The sequence below is a fragment of the Muscardinus avellanarius genome (genome assembly GCF_963383645.1).
Source record: "Muscardinus avellanarius genome assembly, chromosome: 7".
Lineage (NCBI taxonomy): Eukaryota > Metazoa > Chordata > Mammalia > Rodentia > Gliridae > Muscardinus > Muscardinus avellanarius.
Genome location: NC_137793.1, coordinates 24,363,022 through 24,385,006, shown reverse-complemented (window position 1 = coordinate 24,385,006; position 21,985 = coordinate 24,363,022). Strand labels below are relative to the sequence as shown.

Below are 21,985 nucleotides of genomic sequence, written 5' to 3'. Positions count from 1 at the left end.
TCAGTGTTATCCAGATTTTCTACAATGACCAGAATCACTCTAATCAGAAAAACATTGATGTTCGTTCAATAAAAACAAAGTTGACAAAAGGAACTGATATTCTGAGAGTGGTGTGGTAGCAAACTATAGTTACCTGGTGTTGTATCCCACGTTTAACTGGTATCATAGAACCACATTTGTTCATTTTTATTCTCTCCTGGTTCTGGGAACAGACTGGCCTCGGCTGGGCAGTTCTTCCTCACATGGTGACTGCCCTGGGGTGTTTCTAGAACTTCCTCTCTCATGTGTCTGGCTTCTGATGCTGGCTGTCGACTGGGACCAAGGCTGGGCTGGATACCAGCAAGTGGCCTCTGTGAGGTGTGGCCTGGGCTTCTTCACAACATGGCTGCTGGGTTCCAAGAACAAGAGTCTAGAGAGAAAGAGCTGGTAGATGCTATAGTACCTTATTCTCTCACGGATATCACCTAGCATTACCTCTACCTGCAGTTTATTATTGGGAGTGAGCCTTTAGAGTCAGGAGTGATTGTCAAGAAATGTGGACACATCTGGCTCAGTGATTGCACTGTGTTCTGCTCAATCAAAGCTCAAAAGAGCCCTGTGCAAGGCTCTAGCACTACGCAGACACCCTGCCCATGGGCCCATCAGCCCCTGGTTTGTCTTCTAGGCACTGCACTCCACCTTGCAGAAGATTTGGTCTCCTGATGAGAGGAAAACCAGGGCAACAGGTGCCCTAGCCCCCACTGCCCTTAAAGCTGAGCTAGACCTTCCTCAGTGAACTTCACAGAGGGCTTTGGCAGGCAGCACACAGACACCTACTCCCTCCAGCTGCTGCCCCACCTCCCAGAGCAGGAGACCACTGCCATGCAACTTGACCCGGGACTGAGCAATCCAGATGTTCAGCCTCCTGGACCCAAAGCTCCTGGAGGACTTTCCAGGAGCTAACAGGAGACAGGACTCTTCTTTTGTTGTTGTTCCTGGGGATTGAACCCAGGGACATTCTACCTCTGAGGTATATCTGCAGCCCCATTTTGGTTTTTATTTTTAAAACAGGATTGCAGCCGGGTGTGGTGGCGCACACTTGTAATTCCAACATTTGGGAGGCTGAGACCGGAGGATCATGGTTCACAGACAGCCTCAGCTACTTAGTGAGGCCCTCTGCAACTTAGTGAGACCCTGTTTCAAAATAAAGAATAAAAAAACAGGGCAGGGGGTGTAGCTCGGAGGTCGAATGCTCCTGGGTTCCATCCCCAGACCCACAATAAATAAAAAATTAATAAATAAGTAAAATAAAAAATAAATAAAACAGGATCACACTAAGTTGCAAAAACCTAAGTTGCTGCAAACCTATAATCCTCCTATCTAGGCCTCCCAAATACTGGAACAGGCTCTTTTTCTGGTGCAGTCCCAGATAGGTGGAGTAGACCAGGGCTGTCGCGTGGAGCACAGGTAGACCTGCCCCCTGGATTTGTCCTATGCAGGTTGGACCTGTGTTGTTCAGTCATCACAGGAGCCAGAGAATTTGCATTTGTGGTGGCCTGTGTCCTGCAGCCCCGCCTGGGGACCTCCTCTCACAGGGCCATTCCTTCCATCCACCACTCCAATGTTCCCTTTACTGGGTTGTGGCTGCTAGGTGCTCAGGACTGGGAGGTCCAGCCCCTCTGACCCTGGTGGTCTTGTGCCTTCCTGCTGTTGAAAGAGACCCAGACACTCCGGAGCCCCACTGCCCGGACTTGAAGCCAGATCCACCAGTTACCAGTGGTTTCCTTGGGTAGTTTCGGGCCTCAGTTGCCACAGGCGCGGCAACACTAACAGCCTTGAAGAATTCCTGGACTCAGTAAACTAACGCACAACACATGGCACGTCGTAAGCGCTGGGTGAGTTTCATAACATGGAGTCGGACACAGTGGCACGTGCCAGGAGTCCCAGAACTCAGCAGGCTGAGGCAGGAGGATCGCATGAGTCCAGCAGTTTTAGACCAGCCTGGGCAACAGAGCGATACCCACCTCAAACCAATAAAGAAAGAGATTAATGTCATCACATACTGAGTTCAAACTTGCCAAACACTGCCGCTGGAACTGGTATAATAGTTGATCAGTCATTTTGTTTTGACTGCCACTTGCATTTCCACGTGGTTCAAAGGAGTGATCGTTTTGGGCTCGCACAGGGGCCCTGGAACCCACTCTTGGGCACTTTCTAGAGTATCTGTCTGGCTGCAGGTTGGCCTTGCACAGGCTGCTGGCTCTGCAAAGCTGGTAGAATCTCTCTGTTCTGTCCTCTGGACTCAGCACACGGGGTCGCCAAATTGTACCATCTATGACAGCGGGATGGGTGGGGAGGAGGGCCACCGGGCGGGGGCAGCCTGGCGCAGCTCCACCATCCTGCTCCCATGCCCTGCTCCTGAAGCTGTTCAGGTGGAGGTGGAGATGCTGTGGAAGAGGCGAGAACATCTCTTGCTAACCGGGAGCACATTCCTTAGAAACTTAACTTTCTGTAGCTGGGTATGGTGGCGCACACTTGTAATCCCCGCGCTTGGGAGGCTGAGACAGGAGGATCGCACGGGTTCGAAGCCAGCCTCAGCTACTTGGTGAGGCTCTCAGCAACTTAATGAGACCCTGTTTCCAAATAAAACATAAAATGGTCTGGGAGTGTAGCCCAGAGGTTGAAAGCCTGTGGGTTCCATCTCTAGTAACACACACACACACACACACACACACACACACACACACACAAAAGTAGCTCCTAACTTTCTGTCAGGAGCCTTTGGCTTTCAGACCAAACTCTCCATTAAAACTGGTCATTGCTCATTTTGTATTCCATTTTCATTTGTTACTCTGTGGAATCCTTTTATCCAGGAGTCCTTCCTGCCAGAGGACAAGACTGCAGGGGGAAAACAAAGATTTAAGAATGATAATGACAAAAGAATATTCCACCTAGAGCTAACTCTACCCAGACCTTCCCCTGGCCTGGGGGCCTGGCCTGTTTGCCCCCTGCTCAGCCTGGTCATCTGAGAAATGACTCCATCCTTGGGCCTGACTCCCTGACCACTCTGGCGTCCTCTCTTTTGCTAAGCACTGTTTTCCCAAAATTAATTCTCAGAATGGAAGGCACGAGGCTCCTTGGCTTCTATTTGGCAATGAACATGTCATCTGGGCTTCTGTGTGAGTGACCAGTGAGAGCGCTTGGGGTGGGGTAGGCTCAGCCTAGAATCCTCCCAGTACCTCTCAGGTCAGCCCTGGCCAGCCACCCCTGCGTTACTGATGAAGAGACCTCAACAGAGAGGGTAAGCCCTTACCCAAGTAAAGAGGGCCAGGAAGAGTACCATCAGAACCTGGGCCTCTCTGCCACCAAAGGTCATACTTCTGACCACAGTACTGTGGCCCACTAAAGATTCAGTTGACCAAGACCATGCCTGGTGCTTCTGGAGCGTAGCTGGGCCCGCTGTTGGGGACTGATGGGACATTGGGGTGATAACACCACTCCTCCCCTCACCCCCAGCCTGCAGCCCTTGTTCCTGACAACACGGCTGAGACTCCAGTTCGCTATCTCTTAGATTAGCCCACAGCTATTTTTATTCTGCCCTTGCTTAGGAAAGAAACAGAGCTTGGGCAAACCCTTGGGCAGGGCCCCAGGGAAGACCATCATTAGCCCAGAAAGAAAATGGGACTTCTTTTATTACAGTTTTTAAAATATCTTCAAACAATACCCAAACCTGTTTTTTCCTTTGAAGCATTTCCATAGTGGGTCCCCTGTGGAAGGGCCTCCAGCAGGGCCTTCTGCCACCTATGCTCACAGACGCAAGGCATGACATGGCGCTCACATGTCTGCTGCACAGTCAAGGCTCCTCTCCTAGTTCCTTGGGAACCGATTTTGAGGAGATGGGTGTGCAAGGACAGAGGGATCGTAGTGGAGTGAAATATAGCTTCCCTCCTCCTCTCCTGTTAGGTGCTGGGCTATGAAATGACATAAAACAGATTGTAAGAAACTATAACACACACACCACACCCCACAGGAGTCCCAGAAAACGAGTGTCTCGAAAACGGGTCAGGTGACTGAAGCTTATCTAACATCCCAAGCAGCACGTGTGTGATACAGCGATGGCCCGTCTGCAGGTGAAGCGTGTCTGGAGCAGCCCTCTGCCCATACAGATACCAGCTAGCGTCGGCTTCCTCTACGGATGTCATCTTCTATAGGGCAGCTTTCAGGGCTAATCCTTGGGTCCGTGGTTTCTCAGAGTAACCAGCTCAAAATATACCAAGGAAGTATGCCTTGGGGTGGCATATTCTGGTCTCCCACAACCACATTTTGGGATGGTTTGTCCTGAGCCCAACAGGACGGAGGCAAGGGAAGTGTTAGGGGAGATAGGGGAGCCTGGAGGGGGCCAGGCTGTTGTGGCAGGGAGCCATGAGGAGCTTGTGAAGGTCTGAGGAGCCCCAGAGACGTCGGGGAAGAGGTGATCTGGGGCCTGGGGCTCGCCTGAGTCTGCCTCGCTGCTGGAGTAGAATTATCAACAATCTGCCGGGTGTGGTGGCACACGCTTGTAATTCCCGTGCTTGGGAGGCAGAGACGGGATCACGCTGGTTCGGAGCCAGCCTCGCTGGCTTAAGAGACCCTGTTTCCAAATAAAAAAATATAAAATAGGTCCGGGAGTGTAGCCCAGAGGTAGAAGAGCTTCCAGGAACCCTAGTACCACACAAATATACAAAAAAATTATATATATATATATATATATATATACACACACACACACACACACACACACACACACACACACACAATCTTCCTGCAGAAGATGGTTAACGCTGCAGGGACGTGGATGTGGATGGTATTGCCTTTGTGAGAGCCTAACAGCGGAGAGAGGAAATGGGACCTGAGCTGGCATTTAAGGCTAAAGAGGAGAGAGTTGCAGGGCTGGAGAGCCTTCTGGAAGAATCAGCGTCCACAGGATCAGCTGTAGGGCAGGGGCGGGATGAGCACCCTGGAGATCAGCGGCCTGGGGCCATGGAGCCCATGGCCCTGCTCTCACCACAGGGCCCATGCTGCTGCCACCCCCACCTCTGCTGTCCCCTCTTGGTGGGACTCTGATCCCCATCTTCCACAGAGCCCACTTTCCCACCTTGGTCTTTGCTGATCTCTCTCTCTCCCGGATGACCCTGATCACTCCTTTTTTTTTTTTTTTTTTGTCCTGGGGATGAAACCCAGGGGCACTCTACCTCTGAACTATACCCCTAGCCCTTTTCATTTTTTATTTTCAAAAAGGGTCTGTCTCACTAAGTTGCTGAGACTAGCCTTGAACCTGTGATCTTCCTGTGTCAACCTCCCAAGTGCTGGGATTGCAGGGGTGTGCCAAGTGCCTGGCAGCACTCTTCTTTACATTGTAAACCTGCCCCCCCCCGCACCCCAGAGGCCCACGAGCCTGTGGCACTTTCCCTAAGGCATTTAATTATCCTCAGTACCTATAGGGGACTGGATCCAGGACGCCTGCAGACACTCATATGCAGATGCTCAAGTCCCTCGTACCAGACGCTGTGGTATTTGCCCTCATTTAAACGCCATCTCCATGGCTGTTCTGTACTTCTAATTCCCTGGCAGCTAATTAAAATGGGGCATCTGAGCTCACCTTACTGCTCAACAGTGAAAACTGAGACCTCTCATGAAATATACTCCCAACCCAAAATACAGGCAAGCTTCACACAGTGACTGCTCTTTAAAATCTGCTATCTGCAATTTGTAAAAGTATCCATCAGCTCATTTCAAACCGCCAGATGAAGATAATCACACAGGCACATGCCCAGAGCGAATGGACACTGCCCCCTCATGGCTGCTCAGGAGGGCGGCTTCCTGCTATGCGCCCCGAGTGCCCGGGGAGGGCTGCAAGACGCCACAGTTCAAGTCGGGTCAGATTTTCCGGGGCGCGTAAAAGAGGAATAAAGCATCAAAGAGAGAATTCTTCAGGCGTGCAGAGCCCACACGTTTCCATATTGTGAGGAGGACGTTGGCAATTAGTGGGAAGTAGTGAAAAGAAATGTTGAGACAGGAAAATCCCAACTTGATCACGCCCATCTGTTGCACTTACAGCTGGAATTTGAGTGGGAATTTCCCATCTGTGTTTTATTCTCAGCTTTAATTTGACTATAAATAAGACACATGTGTGTATCATTTGCACTAAGTGTCTTTTGGAGCCAGGAGTTGTTTAAGGGTGATGGTATATACATACATACATACATACATACGTGTGTGTTTATATTACAATAGTCAACACAGTGTTCCCCTCTTCAGTTATGTTCCAACACTCCTAGTTAATAGTACCAAAAACCTGGTTAGTACTGAACCCTAGACACAAGCACTGTGACACCCCACAGTCAGTCTGAGAACCAAGAAGGGTAACATATATGGCGTGCACATGCTGGACAAAGGGACGATTCACAGTCTGGGCAGGTGAAGTAGAATGCCACAAGATCTCCTCACGCTATGCAGAACGGCATGCAATTTAAGAACGTATGGACTGCGCATTTCTGCATTTTTCCTTGGAATACTTTCAGACCAGAGTTGACCATGGGTGACTGAAACTGAGGAGCCATGGAAACACACACACGCGTCACCTCAGAAGCAACTCATTCCGCTGGCCTCAAGCACCCTGCCAACCTACTTTGGTCCCATGATGACCTGTCCCTTTCTAACAGAAGCCTTAACTCTTAACAGCCTCTGCTCAAACAGATCTACACAGAACTGCCTCTGCCTGGCCAGCTTTTCCTGAAGCCCCGGGCTGCTTGTTGTAGGATGGCGCAGGGCTCAGAGCCTGGGAGGGCAGCGTTTGGGAAGCCCATCGCAGGCCCAGTCTTAAGGGAGCTTCTTTCCATCCTCTTGGTTTTCAAGTTGACCCTATGAGGACATATATGGGCGATCACCCCACTTTACAGATTGGTAAACTGAGGCTAGGTGATATAGGCAACTTGCTTGGTGTCATATGTATCACAGTAGTAGTAGAGCCCCAAACTCAACCCAAAGTATTTGGGCCACGCTCCAAAGCCCATGTTCTCCGCGTCACCCTCTCAAGCCTTTTGGGGCTATGGCGGTTGAGTGTTTATGCGGGGGCTCGGGGGCAGTTCAGCCAGGCCTTCAGCACAGGAGACACCAGCAGCTTCAGGCTGGCTGAGCCAGGCACCGCCTCTGGCCACAGACTCGGGTCCAGCAGGCCTGGGCTGTTCACGGCCTCCCTCCCCTTGGCTTTGCTCCGGGCAGCCCTTGGTCTCTGCACTCCTGACACTGCACCCTGCTGCGGAAGAGGGCCTGGCTCGGCATCTCCAGGTGCTGGCGTGGGGCTGCTGCGGCTGTCACATCCCCCGCACACCCCTGACCTGCTGCTGCTGCCGAGGGAGGAGCCCAGTCTGGCCTGCGGGCGTGTGTGATGCTCAGCGGTGTCAAGGACATGGCAGGTGGCAGCCGCTTACCAATTCTGTGTTGAAAGAACGAGTAGGTTATCTCAGTTCATGTCCTAGAAACCAGGACATAAGAAAAGAGGAACACAGATTCTGAGAGGGGCAGCTTGTGAAATCAAACACATTTCATTCTATTAAACACAGTCAGTTTTATTCAAGGAGGAATGACCATGAATTCTTGCTGTCCTCCTTCCCATTCCTCTCTTCCCCTCACCAATCTGGGCGTTTTAAGCTTCAGTGGGAGGGGGAGGAGGAGGGCTCTCCCACCCTGGAGGCTGGACTCAGCACTCACGTGGCAGCCACCTAGGCTGGGTGTGCTTCCAGCTCTGTGTCCCACAGGTGCCCACTCCACACGCCAGCCGCCTGCAGCAAGCCGGGAGCTGTGCTTCCTGCCTCTGCCCTGTGAGGACCTGGAGCCAGCTGGAGGGCAGGAGTGTGGCTCAGTTTGGCAGCTGGGGCTGGAGCTCAGAATCCCCAAAACAGGAGCGAAAGGGCCAAAGCTGGCAGCACTCAGACCTTACAAAAACGGAAAGAGGCGCTTCTTCACAATATAGAGGACGGTAGCCAGGAAAAGGGCCAGCGCAAGGAAGATGAGGAGCTTGTCCGTCAGCTCTCGGCGGTTGTATTTTGTGATGAGCTTCCGGCCCAGCTGGATGGTCCCCGACATGGACTTAAATTCTTCATTTGCATCCAGGATGGTTCTTGAAGAGGTGACTGCGACAGAAGAGGGAAGGAGCCTGACTCAGAGACTGTACAGCCCAGATGATGAGGGGCTGGCTCTGCTGCCCTGCTGTGGATAACACATGTGGTACCCTGAGGCTGGGGCCTCTGCAGTGAACAAGGCCCACGATGAGTACAGAGAACACGGGCCTAACGGGGAAGGCTCTTCCTAAGGCCCCGTGGTGCGCTGTGGCTCACAGGAGTCCTTGGGTGTGGACGGGGCAGGAGAGGGCAAACGCAGGTTGCTTGACTAACCATCACCCTTAGCTCTTTGCCGTGCACAGAAGCTGCCGGGAAGACCCGCGGCCACAGCCCGATCCTGGTGTGACTGCGGAGAGGTTCTGTGAGGGTCAGCAGCCAGGAGGCAAGAGGATTTTCCCCGAGTGAGGCAAGACCCGCCAGGACCTGATGGTTAGACCTGCTCTTTTCAGGACCACAAAGCAGGAAGGACAGGCTGGGCCCTGACACCGCCCACCCACGTCCCAGCCCTTCAGTGCCCGACACTGAGCTGCTTTAAGCTGCAACACCTGCGCCAGACACGGCGCCACACCCAGGAGGCCTAAGGCCGCACCCAGAGGCAGATGTGCTTTTTTTGTCTTTTTGTGGTACTAGGGATTGAATCCAGGGGCATTCTACCTCTGAACTATACCTCACTCCTTTTTTATTTTGAAACAGGGTCTTGCTAAGTTGCTGAGGCTGGCCTCATACCTGTGGTCCTCCTGTCTTAGCCTCCCAAGTTTTGCAGGCATGTGCCTCACAAGGTTCTACAAAGCATAACAAGGTATCTTCAGAATGTTCACTGAATAAATCATACTAAGGGAAAAGGCCAGGTGTAAAAAAGTACATGTGAATCGCTTTCAATTATGTAAGAAGATTGTGTATCAATTGTGTCATTATGTAAGAAGATTTAGCCGGGCGTGGTGGCGCACGCTTGTAATCCCAGCATTTGGGAGGCTGAGACCTGAAGAATTGTGGTTCGTGGACAGCCTCAGCTACTTAGGTCCTCTGCAACTCAGCGAGACCAGGTTTCAAAATAAAGAATAAAAAATAGGGCAGGGGGTGTAGCTCAGAGATAGAATGCCCCTGGGTTCCATTCCCAGACCCCCCCCAAAAAAAAAAAAGAAGATTTCAATTGCTTGTGTTATTTAAGATTGGAGGACACTGGGCGTGGTGGCGCACGCTTGTAATCCCAGTACTTGGGAAGCTGAGACAGGAGGATTGCGGGTTTGCAGCCAGCCTCAGCTACTCAGGCCCTCAGCAAATTAGTAAGACTCTGTATCAAAATAAAGAATAAAAAATCAGGCTGGGGACATAGCTCAGAGGTAGAATGCCCCTAGGTTCAACACCAGTTCTGCAAAAAAAAAAACAAAAAACAAAAAACAAAAAACAACCAAACAAAACAAAAAACAAAGATTGGAGGACATCAGAAGGATATAGAATATAGTTTCTTCTATGAAACTCTAATAGCAGTGGCCTCTGGGAAGTGGACCTCGAGGGTGGGAGGTCAGAGGTCAGCTGGAGGTCAGAAGGTAAGTTGTCTTCTTTATTCTCTTTCTGTACTACAATATGGCACTCTGCACTGATAACACAGCAGCTATGCACACACATGGCTCCTGAGTGTGTAAAATGTGGCTAATCCAAACTGAGATGCCTATAAGTATAAAATATAAGACCTCAAGGACATAGTATGAGAAAAAAAATGTTAAAAGCAGGCATTCCTCTGTACCCACAGGTTGTGCATCCATGGATTCAACCAAATCAGGGTGAAAATATTTGGGGAAAAATATGTGTGTACTGAACACCTACTGACACCTTTTCTTGTCATTATCCCCTAAACAAGTATAACAAGGATTTAGAAACTTTATATCATAGGAGATGTTATAATCTAGAGATGATCTGAAGTACACAGGAAGACGTGCATAGGTTCTATGCAAATATTACACCATTGGAGACAAGGGAATTGAGCATTCTCAGATTTCAATGTCCACTGCGTCCTGGAACCAGTCACTCAGGGATACTGAGGGACACTTCTTTCAATAATTTTCACTGTTAACTAGCTGTTACAATGGTAGTATTATATATATATATATATATATATATATATATATATAGTGGGTTAAATAAAATATTAAGATTAATTTCACATCTCTTTTCACTTTTTATAATGTACCTAACTGGAAAACTTAGTTACACACATGGCTTCCAATTACATGTCTGTTGGGCAGTGCCAGCACAGCTTTTTCCCATTAACCACAAGATATACATTACATTCTTACAAAATTAAAAGGTAATAAATAAAACAAATTACTAGAGGAAATGGAACATTCTGAAAATGACAGATAGGGGGAAAAACACTTAACAATAGTCCTGCAACCTCTTTCTCCATCCCGCTCCATTTCAAAAACCTAGGTAAGAATTTATTAAGCAAAAACCTAACAGGGCCTTACGCCAAATTCTTAGGGAGAAATGTGAACCTTTATAGAAGCAGAGCCTTGCTGAAAAGCAAACTCCCAGGGCTCTGCCGCCCAAGGAATGTGCGTGCACGTGGGTGTCTACAGGGCAACCGTAAACACCGACACGATGGACAAGCGCAGCACACTGCGCTCTGGGCGGGGCCTAGTGGCCACCTCACCTCCTGAGTGACATGCCACAGGAGCCTATGCTGGCGGCAGGCAGGTGGAGGTGAAGGTGCGGGGACCCGCGCTCTGGACCAGGCCTTACCTAGAGTCTGCATGGCCTCCTCGCTCTGCTGGACCTGCTGGGACATCATCCTGCTGATCCCCATGAGGCTCTCCGTGATGGCACTAGACGTCTGGGCCAGGCTCTCTTTGGTGGTTTTCCTGCAAGTCCGGAGCAGGGAGAGGAACGTCAGCAAAAGCCTCATTTCAAGAAAGCTCCATATTCAAACAGGATTCATGAGCTCACCTGTCACAGTGGTACAATTTTAAATAATCACAGTCTGTGCTGGCAAGGGTGTGCTGAGCCCATGTCCCTGCAAACTGCTAAATGGAATATACATTGGTGTTACCATCTGCAAAACAATTTGCAGTATGCGGGGAGCCTTAGAAACCTGCATCCTCAGCTTAGTAAACTCATCCCTGAGAAGCTCTCCAAAGGAGCCACCTGAAATGTGGATAAAGCCCCACTTTTTAAGATAGGCCCTTGTGTATAACTTACAATAATAATGAATTAGAAATGTAAACACACACGAACAGGAACTGGTTAATATAACTGAATACTATGTATTATTAAAATGACATTTAAAGTTTTTTTTTTTTTTAAAGAAGAAGGTCAGCCGGGCGTAGTGGCGCACGCTTGTAATCCCCGTGCTTGGGAGGCAGAGAAAGGAGGATCGCGCAGGTTTGAAGCCAGCTGCACATGCTGGCTTAGGAGACCCTGTTTCCAAAATAAAAATGTAAAAATAGGTCTGGGAGTGTTGCCCAGAGGTAGAAGGGCTTCCAGGAACCCCAGTACCACCAAAAAAATAAATAAATAAATAATAATAATAATAATTAAAAAAAAATAAAGCAGGTCAGCAAGGCATGGTGGTGCACGCTTGTAATTCCAGTACTTGGGAGGCTGAGACAGGAGGAGTGTAGGTTCACAGTCAGCCTCAGCCACTTAGTGAGGCCCTCTGCAACTTAGGGAGACCCTGTTTCAAAAATAAAGAATAAAAATAGGACTGGGGGTATAGCTTGGAAGTAGAATGCCCCTAGGCTCAATCCCCAGCTTTGCAAAAAAGAAAAAGAAAAAGAAGCAGGTCTTTGTGCTATCATACTTAATGAAGAAGAGCAGGATACTAAATTTTATATGTGGTATAATTTTGACTTTGTAAAAAATATAGGAGAAGCCAGGTGTCTGGTGGCACGTGCCTGTAATTGTAGTACTTGAAAGGCTGAGATAGAAGGGTTGAAACTTGGTGAATCCTTAGCAATTCAGCTAGACCCTGTCTCAAAATGAAAAACAAAAAGGGGCTGGGGGATGCAGTTCAAGGATAGAACATCCCTGGGTTCAATCCCCAGAACCAAGAAAGAAAAGGAAAAAAGAAAAAAAAAATAAAGGGAAACAACATTTCAAAATACTCATGAGCGCCGGGTGTGGTGGTGCACGCTTGTAATCCCCGCACTTGGGAGGCTGAGACAGGAGGATCGCACAGGTTCGAAGCCAGCCTCAGCTACTTAGGGAGGCTCTCAGCAACTTAGTGAGACCCTGTTTCCAAATAAAATATAAAATATTCATGAGCAATAAGATATAATATTATACCTTATTTCCACTTTGTCGTAATAGGGGTGGAACCCAGGGGCCTTCTACCTCTAGATGACACTCCTATTTTTTTTTTATTTGGAAACAGGGGCTTGCTAAGTTGCTGACAGCCTTACTAAGTTGCTGAGGCTGGCTTCGAACTTGCCATTCTCCTGTTTCAGCCTCCCAAATACCTGGATTACAGCAGTACATCCATAGTAATTCACAGCTTTTCTTTTTATCAATTTATTACAAATATATATTTCTTTCATACTTTTAAGTACAAATGCTAGCCTAAGAATGAGAGAGCTCCCTATACAGGGCTTTATTATCAAGCCAATAGTTATCTATTCTTCTATCAGGACTCAGAAAGACAAAAGGACACATACCTTTGCCTTAAGGCATCTCTTCCCTCAAGAAGCTCTGCTTTCTCTAGATTGTCAATTGCAATTTTGCAGGTGAGATTGGCTTTCCTCCATGAGGTCTGATTGCTGAAAGGAGGAGGATCAGGCATGAGTTTCTGTGACTACACCAAGGTGTTAGCTGCAAACACAGCAGTTCATCCTTCCGGGGGTAGCCACCCCCACCTCCTGCCACTTCCTCCTCTTGGTTGCCTTGGCAACGCTCTACCTCAGGGCCTAACACCTCTCCTCTGGACCCTAGAAGCTGTGTCTGGAATGTTCTGTTGTTCTCCCTCTTCCTAGTCAGCCCAGGGGCAGGGGACATGGCATTCCATCATTTATAGCCCTGCGAGGGCTCCTGACTTCAGGGTGCTCAGCGACCCAGCTGAGCACACCAGCCCTCGCTCATCACGTGACCTCTAAGGCTACTGCTCTACTGTGCCCTGATGTGGCCATTCTTTTAAAACCACAACTTCTGACTCAGCTTTTTTTGTGTGTGTCCTTCCAGGGATTGAACTTGGGGGCATTCTACCCTGAGCTACACTCCCGGCCCTTTTTATTTCTTATGTGGAAATAGGGTCTCCCTAAGTTGCTGAGAGCCTCGCCAAGTTGCAGAAGCTGGCTCTGGTCCTGGGATCCTCCTTTCTCAGCCTCCCAAGTACTGGGATTACAGGTGTGTTCTACCACGCACAGCTCACTACTCATCTTTCAGGCTCCAGCACCTAGCACAATACTTCTGACCCCTTCCCTGTTCAGTGAATATATGTTGTTAAAACGATCACAAGAGCCAGTGTTTCTCAAAACTTCTCCAAGATTAGCTCTTCTTTACATACACAGACCAGCCATGGATAACACGCATGCACGCACGCACGCACACACGCACACATTGTCAGCCGGGTCCGCTGACAAGATTCATTTACATTCCTTGCCTACTCACCTTTGCAAATGAAACTCCAATTTGGTGAACAGCACCCTGAGGCTAGTAGTCTTTTTTGACAGATAAACAAATTGTATCTCTCTGAGAGGCAGATCCATACTCGAACTCTTTACAGCTAGCTCAATCATGCAAACCATGGAAATAGTAAAAAATTAAAGTAGAGCCCAGAAAGAGTGGTTTTCTAACAGCAGCTCTGTGCCGAAGGTCTTCAAATGGGCTCTCTGATGCCTGAGCAGCACCTGCTACACCATTTTATACCTTTTAAATATAATCAATTAAGTCAGGTGTGATGGTGCAAGCCTGTAATCCCAGTACTTGGAAGACTCATAGATTCAAGACCAGCCTCAGCAACTTACAGAGACCCTCAGTAACTCAGTGAACCACTGTTTCAAAACAAAAAATAAAATAGGACTGGGAGTGTAGCTCAGAGGTAGGATGCCTCTGGTTCAATCCCCAGTACCACTAAATAAATAAAATTACACCTTCAAACTGTTTGCAAAGGAGTTTGTGGGGCCTGGGGATGCAGAGATGAAGGAGCCAAGGCATCTGCCTCAAGGGGCTCACATCTGTTGGGGAGAAAGACAAGCAAACACTTACTGTACCACAGGACAAGCATGATGACCCAGGCAAGGACAGCCACTGCCTCAACACACGACTGCCAAAGTGCTGAGTTACTGCTTGCTTTCTTCTACCCCTAACTCTCTAGCATTAAAGGCCATCTCAGCCTTAAGCCCACTGTAAGCTGACTGTGCCTGGCCTAACTTACTACAGTCCATATCAGTATAGCTCAGTGGTAGAGCACTCCCCTAGCATGCACGAGGGCCCCATAAATAAAAATATAAGACCAAAGGTTATAATTAAAAATAAGAAAGAATAGCACATAGCTGTAAATTTATAATCAACAACTGCACACAGCTACAATTAAAATCTTAATTTTGCTTAACATAACGTAGGCTTATTTATACTTGTGTGTGCCTTTTTTTTTTTTTCAGATAATATCCCATTCAAAACCTGTATTTTGGTTCATCTTAAGTAGGTGTGTTTTTGGTCGATTTTTTAGTACCAACTATTCTTAGATAAAACTGGCCCTGTATTACTAAAGCAATATATTTTCTTTTGTTTCAAAAACACAATATAGTGTAATGTTTAACATGCCTTTGTGAACTGTGCACGCTCCACCTGCCCAGGGGGCCCTGCTTGCCTCTCCTTCCTCCACTTGAGAGCTGCTGGTTTAGAGAACATTCCGCCTGTGTGTGCATGACACAAGCAAGTCGCCACTAAACTGTGTTTTTTAGACAAACATGTGCATGAGCCGCACAGGGAGCAAGCGGCCCCACGGGGCAGGCAGGGGCCAGGCCAGGCCTACCTGAGCATCTGCTTCTTGTGATTCTCTACCTCCTGCAGTAGAAGCTGCTTCTCCGACTCTTTGTCTTGCTCCTTAGCCGACTGCTCAAGCTCCTGTGAGGAGAAGACAGCTTTATGTTAAAACGATTTTAAACGCCAGTATGAACACAGAATAGCACTTCTATTTCTAGCATGGGCATACAACGTCGCCTGAAACACCCTTTGAAAACAGAGTATCTAGGAATGCCAAGTGGCATAATACAAATCCTTTGTGTGTGTGTGTGTGGTACTGGGGGTGGAACCCAGGGGCTTCTCTACCTGCGGGCTGTACTCCCAGACCTGTTTTATCCTTTATTTGGAAATAGGGTCTCACTAAGTTGCCGAGATCCTCACTCAGTAGCTGAGGCTGGCTTTGAACCTGTGCCATCCTCCAGTCTCAGCCTCCCAAGCGCGGGGATTATAAGTGTGTGCCACCACGCCCGGCTACATATCCTTTTAAATATATAGCTAAGTTTGCAAGAAAGTGAGGAAGATGCATACGCTCAGCAGTGTGAGAGGACAAGGAGCCAGCACTGAGGCTCAGCCTGTGAGCAGGCATGGCTGCCCTGGAAAGGAGCTGGTGCTCCTCTAAGCTAGGGCGTGCCCCAGTCACCAAACACATTACCAAATAGGAGTCCACGGTCCCACCTTCATATCATGGGATATTTCCACACATTCTCTCTCAGTTACTGGACCTATTTCATTAGTGACTGGGTGCAAACAATTGAGGGGTTTGAAAGAAAAATGCAGGGACTGAAAACTGAAGACTCAGACCACCCGAGGCTGAGAATTGCAATGGAGAACGCCACAAATCCAGGACCCAAAGAGGATACATCAGCCGCAAAAAGATCTAGGAAAATGTTCATCACCACCAGAGTGAAAACGTGAACACTTTCTTGCCTTTGTGTTTTGCTTTTGTTTCTGGCTGTGGGCTCTGGATAGAGGGGCAAAAAAAAAAAAAATTTTTTTTTTAAATTTCCTGAGAATTTATAATCAGGAAGCTGTTCTTATACTGACCTGGTGGTTCAAATTATCTTCCCTTCTTCCCTAAGTGGCTCAAGAACCCCTAAGAAGAGAAATTAACATAACAAGTGTCCCAAGACAAAGTCCTTGCCAGAGTCCTGGCAAATGCAAAACCCCTGGAGGGAGTTCTTTTGGACCCAAGCTGCTCAAAGTCTCAGAGATAGGAGGCTAAGTGCTCAAAATAACGGAACTAAGGAAATATTCATGAGTGAGGAACAGCAGACATAACGACCAATGGTGCATATCCCAAATTGCTTGCATAATTATTTAAAATTTATATTCCAAAGCCTGGTGTGGTGGCGCATGCTTCTAATCCCAGTACTTGGGAGGCTGAGACAGGAGAATACAGGTTTGCGGCTAGCCTCAACAGCTCAGTGAGGCCCTCTGCAACTTAGTAAAATTGTTAAAAATAAAAATTAAAAGCCAGGCATGGTGGCACACGATTGTAATCCCAGTACTTAGAGGCTGACAGGAGGATCGTGGTTCAAGGACAGCCTCAGCTACTTACTGAGGCCCTCTGCAACTTAGGGAGACCCTATTTCTAAATAAAGAATAAAAAGTAGGGCTGGGGGTATAGCTCGGAGGTACAATGCCCCGAGGTTCCTTCCCCAGTACTGCAAATAAATAAATAAATAAATAAATAAATAAATAAATAAATAAATAAATAAGAACTAGGGCTGGGGATGTAGTCTGAAGGTAGAATGTCCCTGGGTTCCATCCCTAGTACCAAATTAATTAATTAAGTAATTAATTAATAGGGTTTAGGTTGGAGCTCAGAGATAGAATGCCCCTGAGTTCAATCCTCAGTACCAAAAAAAAAAAGAGAAAAAGTAAATAAAATCTATATTCTCTACTAGACTATAAACTTATCTAAACCAGAGCTACATCTAGTGCTGCTCACTGTACTTATTCCTTACACCCGGCACATACGTATTAGGCTCTGAGTCACTGAATGGAAGAATGGATGCATGGCAAGGGAGGGACAGAAGGAGGGAAGGAGGGAGAAAATACACAATATCCTCATGAGAGGCTTCCAGAAAGTTTTATCTCAGAGAACCAGTTCTGAAGAAAAGACAGAGGTAGAGTAGTCCTTAAATTCCAGTTTGAGGGCCATTTATCCAAAGACACACATACAGATATTTATACACTGAATATGTATAAAACAGCAAAATTTGAGGATATGAGACCAATTCTCTTCTAGTATCACATAATCTTGTTGCAAATACAAAAACAGACATTCACCTAAGAGCTAAAAAATCATACAAATAAAAATCTTGTATGTATTTCCAGGTATAAAGAAAACATGTATATTCCTAGGAGATACAGACTAGAACTGGGATGGGTGTCCATTTGCTGACCATGTGCTTGCCACCTTAAGAGATGCAAGAAACACACCTGTGATCAGTGAGCTGAAGCTATCGGGGCCGGGAGCATAACACATATGTAAATATATAAGCGAGGTAACTTATCTAAATAAACGAAGGAAATAAACAGGCAAGCATGCAGATAGTTAAAACAGAATAAGGAAAAACTCAGGTTGAAGGTAGTGGGTCATGGTTATAGAATTTAAATTATTCTAAGTTAAAGGCCTTCTAGGAAATACATTAAAAAGCAGTCCAAATAAGTGCCCCCCCCAAAAAAAAGAATGAAGGTCTCCAGTTACTGATACAGAAAGTCTTCTAATACATACTGTTAAGTTTGGAAAGGTGGCAGGAATGGGGGCATAAAGCTCTAATCACAGTATTTGAGAAGCTAAGACAGGAAGATCACAGGTTCCAGGCCAGCCTCAGAAACTTAGAACTTTAACACCTTAGTGAGACCCTGTTTCAAAAACTAAAAAATAAAACAGGGTTGGGGGTTTAGCTTGGAGGTGGAATGCTCAATCCCCAGCACCCTCCACATGAATACAGTTTATAAAAGTGTTACGGTTATGCTTTCTTTTTTCTTTGTAGTACCGGGGATGGAACCCAGGGGCATTCTACCTCTGAGCTACACCCCCAGCCCTATTTTAATCTTTATTTTAAAACAGGGTCTCACTGAGTTGCAAAGGGCCTAAGTAGCTGAGGCTGTCTGCAAACGGCGATCCTCCTGTCTCAGCCTCCCAAGTACTGTGATTGCAAGCATGCGCCACCATGCCCGGCTAGTTATGCTAACTTTTAATTAAATGAGAAATGGAGAAGAAATAAATATATTTGTCTTGTTAAATATTTGAGTAAAGAAATTCTGGAAAGATATATAAGTAACAAATAAGAGCTGGTACCTACTTGAAGGGGGATACAGAGAATGAATAAGAGGCATAACTAGACTTTTTATATAAGCTGATACTTATATAGATAATGCACATATATACGTTAAAAATTGAGATGGTTAAGTCTGTGCTGGAGGTAGAGGAGTTAGGTATCGTGACAGTGCTAAAAGTTAACTTCTATAGCAAAAACTGTGCTTTCAAGATTGCCCTTGAAAATCCTGTAGGAAGGCAGCACAGGACAGACATACTTTCGCAGGGTCTGACTGGCCAGCTTTGGAACAGACTGTCTTCGTTTTGGGGGATGTCACATGAAAGGCAAGTCTTTCTCACATGCAGTGAGACCAGGCGCCTCTAGAGCCCCCATCCCACCCTCACGGGGGGTCAGCTGTAGAAAGGCCTCCGCTACTCACATGGTTCCTTCTCACTCTCTAGTGGGTTTTGAGCTGGCGCATACTACACTGGAACTCAGGCGTGTTCATGTGCATAGGATGTAGCCAGTGACTCTCGAAACAGAAAGGGAGGAGCTAGACAAAGTCACAACCTAGAACACTGGAGATGCTGCTGACAGACTGAGGCAGAGAAGGAATGAAGGGGTCAAGAGGGAGTGGCAGAAAAGAGAAAAGGCTGACATGGGGTTTTCAAGTTGAGAAATTCCAATCTGCATTCAAGTTCCCCACTCATACCTGGACAGCAGGTCAGTACAGAGTTTCCCCCACTGTCCAAATGTTTACTGCACCTCCAGCTGGTGTGTGAGGAACCTGGACGGCTGTCAAGCAGAGGTTACACACAGGACAGGGCTCCCTTCAAAGCTACCCGCTTTCAGCATTGTGGTTCTGCAGCCACTCACCTGTATTCTGTGCCGGAGCTGTTGAAACTTCTCCTTCACTTTAGTATTCAGTTCGGTAAGTGCACTTAAGGGTCCGGAACAATCTCGAATATCCTAGGAGATATTGAAGAGATGAGGGGCCTTTCTTGAGGCAATAAAATGAAACGACATCGTCTGCACAGGGAGAAAGTTGAGTTAGACCTTTCTGACTGTAATTCACCCTGATCTTTGCTGTTTACCTCTGCAACAAAAGCAAAAACATTAGCATTTGTATATTTTTTCTCATCCCCATTAGATTAATACTGAGCAGATAGGAGCAAGCAAGGAGTGTATCAGTAGTAGAGTTCTTGCCTAGGATGCACAAGGCCCTAGGTTTGATCCCAAGCACCATGTAAAAAACGATACTGTAAGTACATGTAAAGAAACATAACTGCTCTGACCTAATCATCAGTCTCTAAAGCTTAACCAAATATCACCTGTCCAGTATGATATACACTTAAAACAGCCTGCATGTCTAACAAGAATGGCCATCCAAGCGATACTAGAATTTTAGATTCTTCCAACTTGAACATCAGGATGCTTAAATTCCTGGCCACATATGAAAGATGATCTTACTCTGATTTTACCAACCATCTGTTTTAAGTTACAGTGTTTCTAGACATATTTAAGGGTAGATTTAGAATTTGTTTCTGAAAACAAATTCAGAATGACGGGGGCCAGGTTTTAGAGCAGGCTCCAGAGCCAGACTCTATGCATTGGAATCCTGGCTGGAGCAACTTACTAACTATACAACCTTGGAAAAGTTACTTAAGTTATCCGCCTCGTTTCCCGTTCTCTATCTCAGGACCATGTATTTGTGTAAAGCACTTAGCAGAGCAGCTGGTGCCCTGTAAATGTGCCATGTGTCTAGTTACCACTTTCTTATTAGCAATCACCAGATCCAAATGCCAGAGGTGCCCAGGAGGAGGTCTACGCTATCCAATGACACGGAAGGTCATGTGGGGGGGGGTGCTGGATGGTGTCTGAGCCAAGGGCCTTGCACATGCTAAACGTGCTCTGCCACTGAACTACAAGCCTGCACCCTCAGTTGCTGGTAATTCATTTGTGTAAATCCAATCCTATGTTTATTTTTCTAAAGTTGGCTCTAAAATTTTATAGTTTATGTACCTGAGAAGTAAAGTTCAAGAAATTTAAATGTATTAAGTCTCTTGTTCCCTGGCTTACTGAAAATCACACATCCTAGCCGGACATGGTGGCTCACACTTGTAATCCCAGTAGTTGGGAGGCTGATGCAGCCAGCCTTAACTACTTAAGGAGGCCCTCCACGACTTAGTGAGACCCTGTTTCAAAAATAAAGAATAAAACTATAGGCCTGGGGGGTGCAGCTCAGAGGTAGAATGCCCCTGGGTTTAATATCCAGTACCATTAAATAAATAAATAAATAAATAAATAAATAAATAAATTAAATAAATAAATAAATAAAATCACACACCCTAGCATCCTATGCTAAACCTTGCATCCTGTGATAAACCTTGCACCCTATAATAATTTGGGGTATTCTGCATCCGGCTTACCTAAGGAGCCCTACATTTCACTACACCTTGTTGCAAACTCTAAGTCTACATCTAATGTTTAATGATATTTGTTGTAAATTTTTTCAAAACCAAGGTTAAAAATTCTTGGTATATCTTTGCTAAACTCATGGAACCATTTCTACATGGGTTTGCCTGTTTCTTGGTATGTATGTATGTATGTATGTATGTATGCATGCATGCTAGGGATTAACCGCAGGGGCATTCTACTTCCAATCTACACCCCCAGTCCTATTCTGTTCTGAAACAGGGAGGGTCTCCCTCGATTACTGAGACTGGTCTTGAACCTGCGAATCTCCTCCCCTCTCAGCTTCCCAAGGGTTCGCCTGGGCGCCCGGCTTCTCGGATCTTAACTCTTGCCTGACGTTGTCAACTTTTTCTTGCACTGTGACCGTCTACCCTTAACCGGCTCACGGCAAAGCGTCTCACTTTCCCCAGCTGTTCAAAGCGGCACGGCGGCTCTACGTGGCTCTGCCCGGGCCGAGTTTCCCTGCCCGGAAAGTCCTCTCCTGCTGCTGCCTGCCTCTGCCCAGGCCTGAGGCCATCATCTCTGGTCACAGAAGCCCCAGGGTCCAGGCTGCGTTCCGCAGGCCGGCGCCTTCGTGCTGGTGACCGCGGCGTCCCGCAGGGCCGGCGCCAGGGCGAGGTGGTGCGGAGGGGAAGGAGGCGCCGAGCCGTGGCCGGGGAAGGAGGAAGGAGGCGCCGAGCCGGTGACAGGTGTGTCTGCCGCGGTCAGCGGGGCCGCCCGGGCCGGCAGGTGGGGGTGCCCCAAGGAGGGCACGGCGGCGGCACCCAGGGGAGGAGGAAAGCCACGGCCTCCGGGGCCGGACCGAACCGGGAGGGCAGACCTGCTGGCCTCCGGGCGGAGCCATCGCCTTGGGGACCTGGCGAGGCCGCCGACGCCATGCAGGGCCAGGCCGGAGCCAGAGCTGCGGCAGCCCGGCCCGGGCCCCGGGAAGCCGTACCTGGATAAGCGCTTTCACCTCCAAGTCGAATTTGACAATTTCTTGGTTACAGATCCGGACGTGGACATCCTGGGGAGCCGCCATGTTGGAGACGCCGGCTACGGGCAGCGGCGGCGCCCAAGTTCCGACGCGTTCCGCGCGGCTCGTGCAGCGCCCCCTGGAGGCCGACTGCGGGGCGAGCGCGGGGCGCGTCCGGGCAAATCGGCCTCTGC

At 47.8% G+C, this 21,985-nt stretch overlaps 1 protein-coding gene across 2 annotated transcripts; it reads right to left on the bottom strand.

The window, feature by feature from the left end:
• Positions 1–7,953: 7,953 nt before the first annotated feature.
• Positions 7,954–21,857, bottom strand: BNIP1 (BCL2 interacting protein 1; the record flags this gene model as incomplete). 2 transcript variants are annotated; one of them, XM_080699033.1, is made up of 6 exons in its annotated part: positions 7,954–8,150; positions 10,878–10,996; positions 12,788–12,889; positions 15,103–15,194; positions 19,238–19,330; positions 21,774–21,857. In XM_080699033.1, the coding sequence occupies 6 exons, from the start codon at positions 21,855–21,857 to the stop codon at positions 7,954–7,956; spliced, it is 687 nt and encodes a 228-aa protein (XP_080555159.1). The 2 variants fall into 2 exon arrangements, with proteins under 2 accessions (XP_080555159.1, XP_080555160.1); XM_080699034.1 differs by lacking the exon at positions 12,788–12,889.
• Positions 21,858–21,985: the final 128 nt, after the last annotated feature.